This window comes from Diabrotica virgifera, chromosome 3 (assembly GCF_917563875.1).
Source record: "Diabrotica virgifera virgifera chromosome 3, PGI_DIABVI_V3a".
Taxonomy (NCBI): domain Eukaryota; kingdom Metazoa; phylum Arthropoda; class Insecta; order Coleoptera; family Chrysomelidae; genus Diabrotica; species Diabrotica virgifera.
In genome coordinates this window covers 161,119,309-161,139,424 of record NC_065445.1, presented here as the reverse complement: position 1 = coordinate 161,139,424, position 20,116 = coordinate 161,119,309, and the positions used below count along the sequence as shown (strand labels likewise).

Here is a 20,116-nt window from a genome sequence, read left to right as displayed (position 1 = left end):
AGATTCTTATGGCCCAGGATTATCACGATATTGAATATATGACCCGAAAAATCATAGAAGAGTACCGGAACTGGGGTTTAGAAGTGAATACCAAGAAAACGGAATATATGTGCGTTGGAGGTATACAGCAGGATCTAGCGTTGGAAAATGAAATAACTATTAATCACGGTCAGGAATATAAATACTTGGGTCTTAAAATTACACAAGATGGAACGTTGGACAAGAATATCCAAGAAAGGTGCACACAAGGAAGGAAAGCTATCGCATTATTGAACAAAATCCTATGGGACCAAAATATCTCCAAAGAAAATAAACGTAACATCTATAACAGCATTGTTAAGAGCATTATAACATACAGCAGCGAAGTTTGGCCACTTAAAGAAAAATCCGAAAATATGCTCAGAACAACTGAAATGGACTTCTGGAGAAGATCTGCTGGTATATCAAGAATACAAAAAATCAGAAATACAAGAATATTGGAGATAATGGATGTAAAGCATACAATAATGGACGATATAAAAACAAAGCAACTAAGATGGTTTGGCCACGTACAACGTATGGAAGAAGACAGATTACCCAAACAAGTGCTACGATGGGCACCAAAAGGACGGCGGAAAAGAGGAAGACCTAGGAAAAGCTGGATAGAAGGAATCCATAGGGAAATCAGAGAAAGAGGCTTGAACGAAGACATGTGCTACGATCGAGAGCAATGGCGATTGGGAATCGGAAGACGTCGTAGAACGTTATGAACCGATTATATATATATATATATATATATATATATATATATATATATATATATATATATATTTGTACAAATATTTATATATATATATATATATATATATATATATATATATATATATATATATATATATATATATTTGTACAAATATTTTCGACCGTATATTTATTTTTATAAATATATATTTCATCTGACCGAATTGCCGTTATTCAAAAAATCACTGTATATATATATATATATATATATATATATATATATATATATATATATATATATATATATATATATATATATATATATATATAAATCGCCTTAGATTCGCTGACGATATGGTGATTCTAGTGAGCACATTCGATAAATTACGAACTATGGGGGAGCAACTCGCAAACACCTGCAATACGTCGACCTAAAAATGAATATGGCAAAAGCAAAGTGACAAACAAAGATTACCTCAGATTTAAATGGCAACAAGATAGAATAAGTCCAAGAATATACCTACCTAGACCAAATTCTGAAACTTGACAAAGAGAACCAAAGTGCGGAAATCACCAATAGAGCAAGGCTAGCATAGACAGGATTTAGAAAACTCAGTTAGATACCTACGAACCAAAAAGTACCCAACTCCCAATAATTGAGGAGTAAAGTGTTCAATCTGTGCATCGTTCCTCTCATGACATATGGATGTTAAACCTAGACCCTAATTAAGGCAAATATTAACAAAATAGCCACAACAGACAAGGCAACGGAAAGAGCAATGCATGGTATGCGACTATCAGATAGGAAGAGAGACTACTGAGTAAGGTCAAAAACAAAAGTCAAGGATATTGCACCAACAATTGCCAAACTCAAATGGAGCTTCGCAGCCTACATTGCTAGACAAAAGGACCAAGGTTGGAATGGCACAATACAACATTGGAGACTCTACAAAAGTAGGCGACCAAGAGGAACGCCACAGAGGCAATAAGTAGATGACATCAAAAAATTGCTAGAACCAATTTTATAAGTGTGTTGATTAGGATAGTATAGATATCGATGCAAAGAGTTGATAGAGGCCTATGTCCAAAAATGGACGATAGAAGGCTAAGAAGAAGAAGAAGACGAGTACCTGGACCTGGACCCTAACTAAGACAAATATTAATAAACTAGCCACAACAGAAAGGGCAATGGAAAGAGCAATGCATGCTATTCGATTATCAGATAGGAACAGAAACCACTGAATAAGGTCAAAAACAAAAGTCAAGGATATTGCACCAACAATTGCCAAACTCAAATGGAGCTTCTCAGGCTACAACGTTTGAATGACACAATACAACATTGGAGACTCTAAAAAAGTAGACGATCAAGAGGAACGTCACACAGAGGCAATGAGTAGATGACATCAAAAAATTACTAGAACCAATTTTAATAAGTATGATTTTAAAAATAAGTACCTAGGTAGTTAGTAGTACCTAACTAATAGGCACGTATCTACAGGTAACGACAGGTCGCTACAGGTAACGACGATATTAAACTTACGGTAGGTGTTCCACATGGGTCCGTCTTAGTTCCGACGCTGTGGAACATTCTCTACGACGACGTTTTGAATATACGATACGGTCGGAACTGCATCGCGGTTGCATACGCTGACGACCTGGCCATTCTCGTAACCAGCGATCTGTATTGGGAGGTGGTTAGTACGGCCGAGATGTGTTTCAGGCGGGTGAATGCCTGGATGAACGAGAACGACCTTGAACTCGCAGGCGGTAAGACAGAGGTGGTTATCCTAAAGGGACCTAGGGATAGACCGGACCTGTTGTTCCTATGTTAATTAGGATAGGTATCGATGAAAAGAGTTGGAGAGGCCTATGTCCAAAAATAGACGATAGGAGGCTAAGAAGAAGAAGAAGACGAGTATGTATCCAGTGGATAGACATAACCTCTACTCGTACATCAGAATATAAAATTAAAGAGAATTGCACGTAAAGCTGTGACAATCACGGGTATTTCCAAAAAACACTGTATAAGTTGTATGTTGAAAAATTTAGTGAAAGAAAATTTGAAATGGTGTTTCACATTTCACAGAGTGAATATTACAATATCCGAATATATTTAAGACAAAAATCATCAGACATAAAAACGCTAAACTTATTGCTATATACTTTCCAAAAGAAAGCAGGAAAGGAGAAAGAGAGTCATCATTTGGAAGAAAGAAATTAATCTCGCTAGGCATAGGTGAGACAAATATCATCTATTTACAAACAACAAGCTTTTTATGTATTCTGTTTTTATACTTAATTCATCTTCCAGTATGGCAGCGACAGCAATGCGGTGGATTGGTGCCTAATCGTCTGGGAAGAACCGGTTCCGCTAACGGAGGTCAGCAACCAAAGAAGACTAGAAGAAGAGTGGCAACTATTGCTCAAAGAAGAGCCGCTAATATAAGGGAGAGACGTAGGATGTTTAACTTGAATGAAGCGTTTGACAAATTAAGGAGAAAGGTATGTTTTATGTTGTATCAATCAAATACTTTTTGAATTTTGCTTCCACTGTGAATTAACATACAAAAAACAACTATAATAATTGGAGTTGGTTAATTCAATCTTATTACGCCAACCCTATAGGTAGTAATGGTTAAAAGTAGATAGACAATATTTTACGCTTCATTTCATCATGTTCATGATTTTATTCTTAAAGTGATCATCAACATGCTATAAAAAAACAAAAATTAAAGGAAGCATCAAAACTTCTTTTTGTTTTTGAAGTTGGTATTATAATATATTCTAAATTTATCCAAAGAGAATAACTGAAACATTTTTGGTCATCAGACCATCATCACAGGACCCTTATATATAAGATCACGGGGCCGCATAAGCGAAATCCAATTATTTGATAAGCCATATTTGTCTTGTAGATTTTTACGAATTTATTACTATCCTAATAAGTTTTTTACCTTTAAATAACCGTAAAGGGTAGCGATTGTTGTCTTATAATTTCTAACTAAGAAAATAAAAAAATATTTTTGAAGTACCACGGTGTTTAGCTAGGTTTTTACGAAGTTATTACCACCCTAATAATTTTTCACCCCTAAACGACCCTTAATAGCCGATTCCGCTAGCTTAATATTTAAGCTAGCAGAATATGAAAAAAGTTGTTTTTGAAATACAATAGTAATCTGCTAGGCTTTTACGAATTTATTACCACCCTAATAATTTTTCACCCCTCATTACCCTGTTCGCGGCAATATTTAATGAAATGTTCTGAGACGGCCCTGCCTGCGTGCAAATATTGGATTTTTTTCAGTCTATTTGTTGTCTTCAAAGAGTTCACATGTCTTAGTAATAAAAATATATAATACAGTCCACTTAGTCAGCAGTCTTAATCATAATTCGGAACAAAGGTTGCGTGGGCAGCCTAACATTTGGTCATCGAGCGGATTTACTGAGCGGAGTTACTGTGTACTTAGTGTATGTTGGGAGCAGATAAGTTTTAATTAGAAGATAACACTATGGCACCTATCGTCAACGTGGTAACGTAATACAGGTGGTGACGTATACGAATAGTTTAGTAAAATTCGGTGAAGTCAACAAAGAAAGTGGGACTCAGACGGTACGTGTTTTTGCAAGTTCAACGGAAAACAAAGAAGATAAGACGGGATTTAGAATCAGCTGAATTAAGTTTCAGCGATAGCGGCATGATATAATTATTGTACGACGATAATAAGTGGGTGAGCCAATATTTATCCTATCATATTTTCCTTAATTACATTTTAGATCAAAAACAGCATAATTTGGTCTGTGGTTTTGCATGTTATTAATATTTGTCATAGGTAGTAAATTTTGATTTTAATTACTTTTATTTTCGGATTTTATAATTGGAGGATTTAATTTGATAATACATTTGGTTAATTTAACAAATATTGGTTTAATTAGTTTTGGTTTATAATGGGTGATCTAACCGAGTTAGTTGCAAAAAGGGGTGTAATTAAAGGTCAATTAAGCCGGTTTGAAAAATTTATAATAAGGGATAATCACTTGCAATTCATAGAATTACGTCTTCGAAAATCGAACTGTGAAAAAAATTGGGATAAATTCGCAGAAATCCAGTCAAAAATTGATGTTAGAAAGTTCAGATGAACAATTAGATGAAAGGGTTAGTTTCGAAGATAGTTATAGGATTATGGCGTTAGCCGATGATAAATTACAAAATTCATACGATGGTTCTAAAAATGCGGGTATAAGCTAAAACACGTAAAACGGGCTCAAACGGAAAAGCGGAATCATAGAGCAGAAAACTGTACTATGCTAGGTTGCAGTGCTTGTGGTAGAAAACGTAATATTCTGCCATATATTTCAGGGAATTTCGGTAGAAATAGTTCGAATTAGGTAAATACAAATGTAGCTGGTCACGGGACACCACAAACGGAAAATAATACGGTATCTGCTTTTACGGGAAATACGGTTACGGAAAATACGGTTACGGGAAATACAGTTATGGAAAATACGGTTACGGGAAATACGGTTACGAGAACCCGGATTAATAATAATAATACGGCAAATGATACGGTAAATCGGATTAATTCGGGTAATAATAATGGTTGAAAGGGAATTGAGGGAAGTGAGGGAAGACACTGCTAAAACGGCAGATAATACGGAAACTCGAGTTGATAAAAGCAATACGGCAAATAATACGGTAAATCGGATTAACTCGAGTAATAATAATAATAATAATAATAATAATAACTCTACATCGCGCTATCTGCGCAGTAGATGACACAACACCGATCAAACTGAGGGAACCAGAAATGCGCATAAACCACCTTACTAAGGACGAAAAAGTGCGCGCCTGGATGGGTAAACCTCTGCACGGGCGACATCCCAATGAGGTCAGCCAAGATTATGTCGACAATATAGCGTCGAACTACTGGTTGACATCAGGAAAGATGTTCCCTGAGACGGAGGGTTCATTACTGGCCATTCAGGATCAGGTTATACCAACCAGAAATTACCTGAAATATATCGTCAAAGACCCTCAGATTCAAAACGACAGATGCCGATATGGATGTCAAGCCCAAGAAACCATCCAACATCTTACAGGGGGCTGCCAGGCATTTGCTGCAACTGAATACAAGGAACGGCATGACGCAGTGGGAAAAATCCTTCATCAAGAGATAGCTATCAAGCTGGGACTTCTCCAAACAGACCATCTCCCGTATTATCAATACGTCCCTGAGAGTATGCTTGAGGATGGCAACTACAAGCTATACTGGGACCGCACTGTGCTCACAGACCAAACAGTGGCACATAATAGACCAGATCTCGTACTAGTTAATAAATTAACAAGACAAACAACACTAATTGATGTGGCGATACCTAACAACAATAATCTACGTAGTAAATTTACTGAAAAGATCGCCAAGTACAGAGATCTAGAAATTCAAATACGAAGGCAATGGAGAATGCAAAGTACCCAGACGATACCGATTATTATGTCTACTACTGGAGTCATTCCGAAGACCCTCCTCGAAAGCATAAAAAAGCTGGGTCTGAATGAACATCTTTATAAGACCGTAGGTATCTGGGATGAGTCAATTTTCCCCTTAGAGGGAGTGTGAGCCGTATGGCTAAATCTGGATAATAATAATAATAATAGGGAAAGTAGGGATCGAACTCTCTCGAACTAGGGATCGGGATCGAACTAGGGATCGAACTCTTTGCATAGGGAAGTAGCGATCAAACTGAGGGAAGCAGAACTGCGCATAAACCACCTTACTAAGGAAGAAAAAGTGCGCGCCTGGATGGGTAAACCTTTGCACGGGCGACATCCCAATGAGGTCAGCCAAGATTATGTCGACAATACAGCGTCGAACTACTGGTTGACATCAGGAAAGATGTTCCCTGAAACGGAGGGTTCATTACTGGCTATTCAGGATCAGGTTATACCAACCAGAAACTACCTGAAATATATCATCAAAGACCCTCAGGTTCAAAACGACAGATGCCGATATGGATGTCAAGCCCAAGAAACCATCCAACATCTTACAGGGGGCTGCCAGGCATTTGCTGCAACTGAATACAAGGAACGGCATGACGTAGTGGGAAAAATCCTTCATCAAGAGATAGCTATCAAGCTGGGACTTCTCCAAACGGACCATATCCCGTATTATCAATACGTCCCTGAGAGTATGCTTGAGGATGGCAACTACAAGCTATACTGGGACCGTACTGTGCTCACAGACCAAACAGTGGCACATAATAGACCAGATCTCGTTATAGTTAATAAATTAACAAGACAAACAACACTAATTGATGTGGCGATACCTAACAACAATAATATACGTAGTAAATTCACTGAAAAGATCGCCAAGTACAGAGATCTAGAAATTCAAATACGAAGGCAATGGAGAATGCAAAGTACCCAGACGATACCTATTGTTATGTCTACTACTGGAGTCATTCCGAAGAACCTCCTCGAAAGCATAAAAAGGCTGGGTCTAAATGAACATCTTTACAAGACCATGCAGAAAGCTGTACTACTCGCAACGGCCAGATGTGTACGAAAATTTTTGGGAGATACACCTGCATACCAAGTCACCTAGGGCTCGATAACACGGAAAGAGTCCCACCAGAGCTCAATCCTTTTGATACCGTAGGTATCTGGGATGAGTCAATTTTCCCCTTAGAGGGAGTGTGAGCCGTATGGCTAAATCTGGATAGGGAAAGTACAGACCATGCAGAAAGCTGTACTACTCGCGACGGCCAGATGTGTACGAAAATTTCTGGGCGATACTCCAGCATACCAAGTCACCTAGGGCTCGATAACACGGAAAGAGTCCCACCAGAGCTCAATCCTTTTGATACCGTAGGTATCTGGGATGAGTCAATTTTCCCCTTAGAGGGAGTGTGAGCCGTATGGCTAAATCGGGAAAGTACATACATACTGCATTCCAAGTCACCTAGGGCTCGATAACACGGAAAGAGTCCCACCAGAGCTCAATCCTTTTGATACCGTAGATATCTGGGATGAGTAAATTTTCCCCTTAGAGGGAGTGTGAGCCGTACGGCTAAATCGGGAAAGTACTGTTAACACAGCGGATATTTCGGGAAATAATAATAATGAAAATTCGAGGGCTCAAGGGAATAAAGGAGGTACGCGAACCGGTGAACAGGAGATTGTTCACAGTTACAAATCAGTGAGGATATCGGAAAATACGAATTCAAGGGAGATTTTATTATCTACGGAATAGGTAAAAATACTAGGAAAATCGGGAAAACTAATTGACTGTAAAGCATTACTAGATGGTGCTTCACAATCGAACTTTATGACTAAACAATTATGGAAAAGGACAGGACTTAGATCCTTTAAAATGAATATACCGGTATAAGGGATAGGACAGAATTGCGCAAACATAAGGGATTCGGTTAACTTAAAGGTGCAGTCTAAAAGTAATAGTTTTCAAATGGATGGTTGTTTCTTAGTTATTGATTAAATTTCTAACGGTCTACCGTCACTTAGTATGTATTTAGACACTTTTAAGGCTCCAGAAAATATTACTCTAACGGATACTGAATTTTGCAAAACAAATACAATAGATTTGCTGCTTGGAGCAACTGTATTTTGGGATTTACTTTGCATAGGGCAGTTCAAATTAAATAAAGAGGGGCCTTTTATTCAACAAACCAAATTGGGTTGTATTGTGACGGGGCCAATACCAGGAGTTAATGTCCAGCACAAAAAACGAAGTTAAAATTTTACGGAAAACAAAAATCTTGAAGCACAATTAGAACGGTTTTGGAGCTTGGATGAATGTCAGGAAGCTACATCTCATACAGCGGAAGAAGTAAGATGTGAGGAATGATTTGAGAGATCTACGGAAAGAAACTTTGAAGGCAGGTTTATTGTGAAATATTCATTTAAGGATAATGGTAATAAGTTAGGCCAATTTTATGACACGGCGTTAAAAATATTAATCATTTGGAAAGGAAATTAGAAAGGAACGCCGACATGAAGCAGCAATATCATGATTTTATGAAGAAATATATCCAATTAAGGCACATGTCCAAGATTGAGGATGAGAATCAAGTCTCAGAAGCTGCTCAGTACCTTTGCCACCACGGGGTGCTCAAGGATTCTTATATCAGTACAAAAATGTAGGGTTGTTTTTGATGGGTCTGCGGTCAGAGATTCGAGAATCTCGCTAAACGATACTTTAATGACGGGTCCTAAGTTACAAGATAATTTATTTAATATTTTGTTACGCTTTAGGGAACATGTTATAGTAATTGTTGCTGATATAGCTAAGATGTACCGGCAAATTTTCATTTATGATCCAAACGGGGAATTTCAAGGAAATCTATGGAGATTTTCAACTCAAGACGAAATGAGAACTTATCGGTTGAACACGGTCACCTACGGGTTAGCTCCATCTAGTTATTTAGCGGTTCGATGTTTATTACAGTTGGCTAGGCAAAATAAGGATAAATATCAAAGGGCAAGTGAAGTTATTCTGCGTGATTTCTATATGGATGACTAAATAACGGGTACAAAAGTACGGTCGAAGCAGCTAGAAGTTTAAAAGGGGAAATAAGTAGTATTTTGGATTCAGGATGTCTTACATTAACAAAATGGAAGTCAAATCATCCAGAGGTTCTTATGGATGAGTCTAATTCTACAGGGGATATAGAATATTATCTAGCAGAAGATGGGATTAATAAAACACTTAGATTATTATGGAATTCAAAGGGAGATGTTTTGCATTTTAGTATCACGATTGATACAAGAAAAGATAAGGTGAACAAGAGAGGCATTCTATCGGTCGTAGCTCAAGTAATCGATCCACTGGGCCTAGTTAATCCAGTGCTGATAAGGGAAAATTTAATAATACAAGCATTGGGGCAGATAAAATTGGGATGGGATAAATCATTACCTCAGGAACTTCACTCGTCCTGGAGCAGGTTCAGGAATAAAATGACGGCTCTGGAAGAATTAAAAATAAATCGAAAATTTTATTGTGAAAACTCCACGGATGTTAACGGTATGCATAATGTAAATTTAGTTTGTTCAAAATCTAGGGTGGCTCCTTTGAAGTCCGTATCTTTGTCAAGATTGGAGCTATGTGCTGCTCTTTTAGGAGCAAAATTGACTAAAGAGCTAATTAAATCTTTAAATATTAGGTTTACCAAGGTAAGAATGGACGGATTCCACGATAGCATTGGCGTGGATACGGGGAGAACCGTGACAATGGAAAACTTTTATAGAGAATAACGAACGGATAAAAATTCTTGGGGATATGTTAGGTCAGAGATAAATCCAACGGATGTTTTATCTAGAGGAATAGAACCAGAGCAATTCAAGGATATTAATTTTTGTGGTATGGTCCTAATTTTTTAAGACTGCAAGAAGAAATGTGGTCTGAAACAGAATTAGGCGTTTAAGTAGAGGAGCTGCCAGAAATTAGAAAGCCAAAATTGGTATTTTCTTCAATTTTAGTACTGGACATATTCCATAAATATTCTAGTCTTAAACGATTAAAAAATGTAACGGGTTGGATATTTAGATTCTACAAAAATTCTAAATTAAAAAGGGAACAAAGGGTTTTAAGTAAAGTTTTCTCAAATGACGAACAAGAAACAGCTTTGAGACGACTAATAATATTATCGCAGAAACAGAGTTTTTATGAAGACGGGCAAGCTCTGAAAAAATCAAAAGGGGTTTTGAATTCAAGTAAAATAATATGTTTAAGTCCATTCTTAGATGATTCGGGTATAATAAGGGTAGGAGGAAGAATACAGAATGCTGAGGTAGCGTACGACCAAAAATATCCGATTATACTTTCGAAATCACATAAGTTAACAAGACTCATAATACAAAACGAACACTATCGAAATTTGCATGCGTGTGCCCAAAAGGTATTAAATATTGTAAGATTAACTTATTGGTCTATATCGGGTAGGGGTGTGGTTCGGGATATATTACGTAAGTGCATAACATGTTTTCGGTTTGCATAACAAAAAATGGAAAATTTACCGGCTAGTCGCATAACTTCTAGTAAACCTTTTGGACGGTGTGGCGTTGACTATGCAGGCCCGTTTCATATAAGTGCTCATAAGCTTAGAGGGCAAAAAATTATTAAGGGGTATTCGTGTATTTTTGTTTGTTTGGTGACCAAGGCTTTGGACCAAGTGATTTGGAGTTGGTCAATGACTTAACGACACAGGGATTTTTTAATTGTTTTAAAAGATTTATATCCAGAAGGGGTTTACCACGGGATATATATTCGGATAATGGTAGAAACTTTGTAGGGGCTTACAAACACCTTTAGGATTTATTTAATTTTTTACGGGATAGGGTAAATTAATGTACTTTTGCTAGATACTTTTCTGAATTGTCTATTAACTGGCAAATCGGCAAAGTATCATTTGAAAAGGGTTGTTGGGGACACTAGTCTCACCTATGATGAATTGAATACGGTAATTGCTCAGACTGAAGCCTGCTTAAATTCCCTTCCTTTGACCCCTCTTTCTGAGGATCCTACTGATTTTATTGTTCTCATTCCTGGCCATTTTTAATTGGTTGTGCATTGGTGGCGGTACCGCAAGAGAACATTCTACATCTGAATCCGGGCCGTATTCAAAGATTTCAATTGGTAACGCAGATGATGCAACATTTTTGGAGTCAATGGTCTTATCTGGCTAATTAGCAAGAAAGAAATAAATGGCGTTCTTCAGCTGACCAGATTAAACCCGGGCAAATAGTAATTTTGGAGGAGAGTAGGGTATCACCCATGAAATGGCCATTGGCAAGGGTAATGGAGGTGCATCCTGAAAAAGACGGTATTGTGCGGGTAGTGACGCTCAAAATGAGTAACCCACATAACAATTTCATGTTCTTAGTAGATTCATAGAACATACTTTTCAGAAAAAGTATATACTGAGAATATGCGTAATTACCATTGCGAATGTGCAGAGCAGATACTGAGTATATACTACATTAGAGTACTTAAACGTTTTATGTATATACTCAGAATGTACTACCGCACTTCTTTTCAGTATATACCAAGAACATATTTTTAGAACCTTTCAAGGAAGTGCTATAAACCTTCTATTTATATACCTAGAACGTACTACCGCACATCTTTTTAGTTTATACCAAGAACTTACTTTTTAGAATATTCCAAGGAAGTGCTATAAACCTTCTATTTATATACTTAGAACGTACTACCGCACATCTTTTTATGGGAAGAAAATATTCTTAAGAATATTCTAAGAACGTGCTATCAAGTGCTATATTCCTCAGAAGTATGTTTTCAGCATCACCTAATCGCATCTTAGGTTCTACTGGTTCTACTAAATACCTATTATATTTACATATTCTAATTGCATATGAGAATGTAGTTAGTACCTACATTCTACAGTATTACTTAAAAAGTAAGTACATATTTATAAATTGTAGTTATGTATATAAATTATTATATAATATTTAGCTAAACTGAACTATTGTATAAGTAACTAAAATTTATATACTTATATGTACTTACCTAGATACCTACTATTTAAGTAATATTGAGTTACCAAAATAGATTATACTTTGAAGCACCGCAAACAAAATAAAGAGATTATGTATGTTCTTTAGTCCTAGGACTTTATCATTTGTCTTCATCCTTAACACTGCATAGATACAGAAACAAATAATGCCTGTTTTCGTTTTCATATTTTACCGTTGTCTCCTATATTTAATCCTTATTCAGGTAGGAAAAAAATGGCCGTGGGACCATTTGAAGTTACGTCACCAAACAACATCGCTGCATCGGTGGTTAGTGTTGCCAAATGGAGGGAATTTTCCCATTCTGCGGGAATTTTCAACATAAAAGATGATAAAGGGAAAAAGTTAACTCAAAAGGGCATTTGCTCCAGTTAAAATTGTAACATATTTAAAAAAAATAAAATATTTGAAAATATTTAAACATATCTTCTCAGATTTTGTAAACAGGAGGGAATTTTTTTATAAAAGTGGGAATTTTTAAGGTAAGTTGACGGAAAAAGCTAACTCGACGGTTGGCAACACCAGTCTTTGGTTGTGTATTTTGGCACGTTTTGGTGCTGGAATGGCCCATATTGAACACATATTGCATTGAATGTACCTAAATTAAAATTCCAACGATGTAAAAATACTCATGATAAACTGGAAATGGTAAAGTCATTTCAATTATGAAAACGAATTTTTAATAATAAACGTTAATACAATTAATGTTTAAACTTTTTTAACATACAACAATTTTGAAATGAAATTCGTCCAATACTACCTACATACATAAATTTTATTAATTATTCTAAAAAATGACGAAGTTGATAATATAAGGCTAATATTACACTTCCTATGCATACATATTATTTTTAAAATATTTTAAAAGTACATATTATCTACTTATAAGTATGTGTTAAGAATATTCGATAAAGGTATTGTAACAAAAATAAGAAGACTTCTGTTGGAGTGAAAGTAAAAAGAAAAAAATACTCCAACAGAAGTAAAGAAAAAGAAATAGATAACTAGATAACTAAATAGTTGTGGCTATTATGAAAATAAAAATGAAGGGGCTTCAGCGTTGAAGCCGAAGTAGGAAAAAAATACTACTTTGCAGTAGTACTGAAGAACGGAGGATTAGAAGTAGAAGTGGAAGAGACAGAGCCAAACTGAATAGAGTTGGCTAGCATGAGATGCAAGAGAGCAACTTGACACTCAAGGATGGATACGGCTCGTTTGCATGCCTGTCGAAGAACAGTAGCTCTAAGTAGATAGTAATGATGACTAAAAGGTGCCATAATGAAATAAGAATAATATACTGAAAATTAATGAAGATGAGTAATTGCTAAAGACGAACGAAATAAATAAAACTAACTAATCATGGGCGCCATGAAAATGATATTCGATCATTCTCCCAGGTATCTTACACTGCTGTCAAATATTAAATATATTAAATCTGTAAGTAAATGTAAATATAAAGGGAATAGGAATAAATGGGAATAAGAAAAAACAAACACACACACACACACACACACACACACACACACACACACACACACACACACACACACACACACACACACACACACACACACACACACACACACACACACACACACACACACACACACACACACACACACACACACACACACACACACACACACACACACACACACACACACACACACACACACACACACACACACACACACACACACACACACACACACACACACACACACACACACACACACACACACACACACACACACACACACACACACACACACACACACACACACACACACACACACACACACACACACACACACACACACACACACACACACACACACACACACACACACACACACACACACACACACACACACACACACACACACACACACACACACACACACACACACACACACACACACACACACACACACACACACACACACACACACACACACACACACACACACACACACACACACACACACACACACACACACACACACACACACACACACACACACACACACACACACACACACACACACACACACACACACACACACACACACACACACACACACACACACACACACACACACACACACACACACACACACACACACACACACACACACACACACACACACACACACACACACACACACACACACACACACACACACACACACACACACACACACACACACACACACACACACACACACACACACACACACACACACACACACACACACACACACACACACACACACACACACACACACACACACACACACACACACACACACACACACACACACACACACACACACACACACACACACACACACACACACACACACACACACACACACACACACACACACACACACACACACACACACACACACACACACACACACACACACACACACACACACACACACACACACACACACACACACACACACACACACACACACACACACACACACACACACACACACACACACACACACACACACACACACACACACACACACACACACACACACACACACACACACACACACACACACACACACACACACACACACACACAATCTTACTTATCTGTCGCTGCTCTTCTTCATACATGGAATCGTAAAAATGCTTGTGGACCGCTGCTTACTGCGTGTCTTCCCAGCGCTTTCTTGGTTTTCCAACCGGTCTCTTTCCCTGCATCCTATCGTTCAGTGCTCTTTTTGGTAGCCTATCCTCTCCCATTCTTATCTAACTTCTTTTATTTTCTCATATAAGGGAATAAATCAAAGAACAAAATGTTAAGAAAGCCTAAGGCTACAATTTACTTTTAATTTCAGCATTTGATTAATCCTAGAATATTCCACAGAGTGTTCCGAACTTTTAGAAAACGGATGCTGAGACTAAGGAAGATGAGGGAATTTTACAATTTATAATTAACGTCCCATCTGCTCAGCGCGGTAAAGTTCCAACGAGAATGGTTCCCTTCGTACTCCAACCAAAAATGAATAACCATTTTTGCACGATTGATCATTTTTGACTGTTTACCGTGACAGATTTTACGTCAGTAGGTGACATTTACTAGCAACTCGACGGTAAGTAATCCAACTCGACGGTAAGTACTCCCACTCGACGGTAAGTAATTCACTTACCGTCGAGTTAAAAAATCTCTTAATTTTAATTTATTTTTTGAAAGAATAAAGAAAACTAACGAATTATTTATTAATATTGAAACTTATGGTACAATTTGTTAAATTATTTAATGAAATCCCACTTGTTTGGGCTGTGGTTTCACTTCTAACAGAAACTCCTGCAGAATCGCATACATTAGTAGTATTACTAGTATTAGAATAATTGCGGAACACCCTTCTTCCCAAGCCCGTTCAATTTCTTCAAATTCACTTTCGCTCATATTTTAATTTATAATAATCAAAATTGTACTTAAAATTATTGACAACTAAATAAAAACTCAATTCTCCATTGTTGTTATGCACCCTAGTTACTACCTAACAACCAAAGTATCTATCTTGATAAAATTGAATGAAACTAGTCAATATGACGAAAATGTTTAATTTTATAATTTATAATGGTATCAATCGTGCAAAAAACGTTATAAGCATGTCGAACGTTAAGGGTAACCGATCTCAGACAATAATTGGAGTCGTCGCCCCGCTCCTCCTCCAAACAATTGTCTTCGATCGGTATAAAACCCTTACCGTTCTCCATACTTAATATACTATTTCAATTTCGTTGCAACACGAAAATACAGCCGCATCATTATTCCAGCTCAATCAGAGAGTGCAGCAAGCACCTCTACCGGTTTGGAAACTTATTAGTCTCTCATCAGGAGGCACATGTGCTGCTCTCTCTGGCCCAACTAGGACAAACCCCGGCGTGCAGTCACGGATGGCAACGAACGATATGGCAGGGACAGTGCCGGATTTACCACTAGGCCGACTAGGCCGCGGCCTAGGGCCGCAAGCAAAAGGGGGCCGCAGCGCTTTGTAAAAAATACTTTTTTAGAAGGACCCATTTAGTCTGAGAGACAACTTTTATTCCTATAAAAAAAGAGGAAAAGAGTTGTCTAAAAATAAAACCTATATTCTTGAAATAAAAAGACGACCGAAAAGAAAAGCTCTTCCTGGCGAAGACAAAAAAGATGTAGCCACTGAACCCCACTTTAATGGCAAAGAAGACTTAAAGATTAATACATCCAATGTTGTAATTGACAGGCTTTAATTATAATTGAATGAAAGGTCCGAAGTTTATTTCAGTCTTAATGAAGAACTTGGATTTTTAACCAACTTATCATCAACTTCCAATGAAGAAATCAGGGGAAAAGTTTCTATTTCGGCTAAAAAGTATCGAAACGACATAGATGGTGACTTTGGAGAAGAGTGCGTATAGTTCAAAGGCATTGTTGAAGGTATATTTGATGAAGAAAGAGAAACTCATGATAACAAGATTACCAAGCCTCCGAGGAATACACTTTTGGAGTATCTGAAACTCATTCATGGAAAACAGTAAACAACATTATTTCCGAATATGGACACGGTTTTGGTCATTCTACTGGGCATGATGACATCTAATGCATCTGGAGAAAGATCATTCAGCATGTTGAAAAGAATCAAAAACTACTGGCGGAACGCGATTCTATATTATCTAGTTTGACTATTTTTGTTTCAAATGCTGAGCTTTTTCAAGACTTTAACGATTCGATTAAAGATTTTGCAGCCCAAAAAGCTAGAAAAGTGAGTGTTTAGAGTTTAGATATGAGATTTATTATGAGCATGGAGTGGAGTGAGTGTTAATGTTAATCACTAATCCAACTTTATCCAAATTAAGAACATGACATATAATATATAGATGTAAAATATTTAAATGGCTATTAAAAAATAACGGTCTGAGATAGAAAATTGAAAATTTAGGATTGTATGTATCTTTTGCTTCTACATCTCAAAAAAATAGTAAAAGACGGTTTTTCCAAAAATTAAAAAAATATATCAGGGGGGGCAACCCCCCTTATGACGTACGGGTATGAAACTCCATATTATCCTATTCCCAGTCCGCTAGAATATACATGTAAAATTTCATAAAAATCTGTTCAGTCGTTCTCGAGTTATAAATGGTGTAACTAACATAACCTCGACTTTCTTTTATATATATAGATTAGAATTATTAGATTGAAAACTTAGTTTTTTTTTAATTTTTTTTTTGTTCGCCCTGATTATTTCCGGTAATCCTAGCTTGAAATTCTAGCTTGAAGGATTGCTGTCCCATTTTTGATTGACTAAGTTGTTAGATTTTTTTATGCACTAGCAATATGTGTGTAAAAAGATTCAACTTGAAACTAACGATCACAGGTGATCTGAAATGAAGAACACATTACTGATTTTAAAGGCGTGCAAAAAAATATTGTAATGCGTGTTAGTACCTATATTTTGTTAATAAATACGTGAACAATAGTGAACAATAATTATTGTTATAGGACTCAATTTTCATCTCTCAATATTTTTTAAAAGATCAGTCTAAAAAACTGATTTTTAGATTTTATCATTAATCATGAATAAAACACGAATAGGTATATATGTATCTACGTTATGTCAATTGACAGTGAACTATGCTATATAAGTATAAAAGTAAAATAATTTTTAAATTAAAAAGTATGTAAATTTAAATATAGGTAACACAGCCCTTTGGAACATTTATTACTTAATTTTTATAATAGGGTACCGATAATAATGCATTTTATGATACTATTCATTCCGCACTGTAAAATTTCCAACTCATAAACCACCACCCAGATGTTTACCTATTCAGTGCCGGATTTACCACTAGGCCGACTAGGCCGCGGCCTAGGGCCGGAAGCAAAAGGGGGCCGCACAGTGCCGGTTTAACCTAACTTCGGGCCCTGGGCGCTGAATATTTAGGGGCCCCCTTAATTACTATTCGTTGTCAGATTTTTTACGAGAAAACACATTCATGTATTTATACCCGTAAAATCCACACACAATTTTTAGCAAACAAGAAGAATAGCACACGTAAAAATATTCCAAAAAATACATTTAAAAATGTATAAAAAAAAACAGAAAGTTACACAAAACAACACATGACAAACAAAAAAATATATTCTAAAAAATACATATGACTAAAATTAGATCACTTTTTTGCTTGACTAGGCATTAGCAATCTATCAGATAATACTATCACAATTCAGTTGCTCCAGGTCTTCATTTTCTATAATACAACAGTGATATGGATATGCGTCTAGATTTTCTTGACCCAAATTTGGCGTTAAATATATTTTTATTCTTTTTATAGCCGAAAAAGACCGCTCGTCTGATGCATTAGAAGTTGGTATCGTCAAATAAACTTGAAGTAAAGGTAAAATATTGGGAAATGTTATCTTTTGGTACAATCTTTACATCCTGGATGATACCAAATTTTATAAATGTTTATTTAACTTTTGGCATATAATGTTATAGAATGGGTAATTTAATTATGCAAGTTCTCTTTAGTTTCATCAACATATTTTTTATATTTCACATATAAAGTATTAATTGACGTCTTGACTGCTTCTTTATCTAGCGTAGAAAATCATCTAACAGCTGATGTAACATCTTTGTAGCATATATCCTCGTCTTCGCAAAAAATATTTTTGGCTTCTAGTTCAATTTAGCTTGACATATTTCCTACGTCTCCAACAAATCTCAAAATAGATGTCATTATTTCTACTCCAACTGACACGTTTAAGTCCACAGTTTCTTCACGTTCACGTATTGCTTTTGCATTAACTCGTTCCAAAGTTTTTGTCCAAATCAGTGTCAATAGAGCTGTCTCAAAGATTTTATTCTGCAGTGTCTTGGCTTTTTGTCTCTGTTATTGCTTAACTGGAACAAATAGGTTTAATGGATCCCTAGTTTTTAACTAAAGCATTTACAGAGTCATAAGTTTCTACAAGCTTTGATTTCATTACTTCCAAAATTTCATTGCAAATTTGGTGAGACAGATAGCTAACTGAACCTTTTCATTTATTCGCATTCCGTTGTAAATGCTCAGTTAAGAAGTAGTCAAATTTAGCCGAGTATACAAGACAACTGTAATTTCCTTTATGACGACTCGTTAAATCCTCACTGCATCAACGGAAAGCTAGTCCTTGAGAAGCAAGTCATTTAGTAGTGACAACAACTCTTCTTAGGACGTTTATCCAATAGTTAGCTTCGCATTTTACTTGCTCTTTCAAGACAGCGTCCATAACTCCAATCAATGATGATCTTGTTATTAATATAACCATAGAGTTCAGATGAAATTTACTTTCTTCGTGAGATTAAACGTTTATCCAATAGTTAGCTTCGCATTTTAATTGCTCTTTCAAGACAGCGTCTATAACTCCAATCAATGATGATCTTGTTATTAATGTAACCATAGAGTTCAGATGAAATTTACTTTCTTCGTGAGATTTGAGCAAAATATTCAAATGTTTTCGGTGGGTCCATCCAAACTCAGTTAAACTATTTTTTCAATTGAAAATAATTTGCACGGGTAACAATAAACAGCTTTAACACTTGCGCCGTATATTAGCCAATCTCTCTTTTCTTTGCCTCCATTGGGTTTTCCTCTATAAAAGTTGCTTTTATTTAATCTTCTATAATAAGCTTCTTCTCTATCTTCAAACATTTTTTTATAACGTTCTAAGAAATCACTTTTTGGTTTAAAAGTTCGAAGTTTTTATAAAGTCATCAGTCTTAAAATCAGACCATTTCGAAATCGCAGGTATTTCGTCGTTTTTTTTTTATTTTGGAAAATACGTAGATTATTTAGCGGCCTTTA

The 20,116-nt window shown here is 36.4% G+C and overlaps 1 protein-coding gene across 1 annotated transcript in view; it reads left to right on the top strand.

Annotated features, from left to right (window-relative positions):
* LOC126882182 (protein Fer3-like) overlaps positions 1 to 20,116 on the top strand; it is a 558,397-nt gene that overhangs the window by 199,266 nt on the left and 339,015 nt on the right. The window contains exon 3 of the mRNA XM_050647002.1: positions 3,032 to 3,222. Coding sequence (XP_050502959.1) covers positions 3,032 to 3,222 — 191 coding nt within the window. The remainder of the gene's footprint in view (positions 1 to 3,031; positions 3,223 to 20,116) is intronic.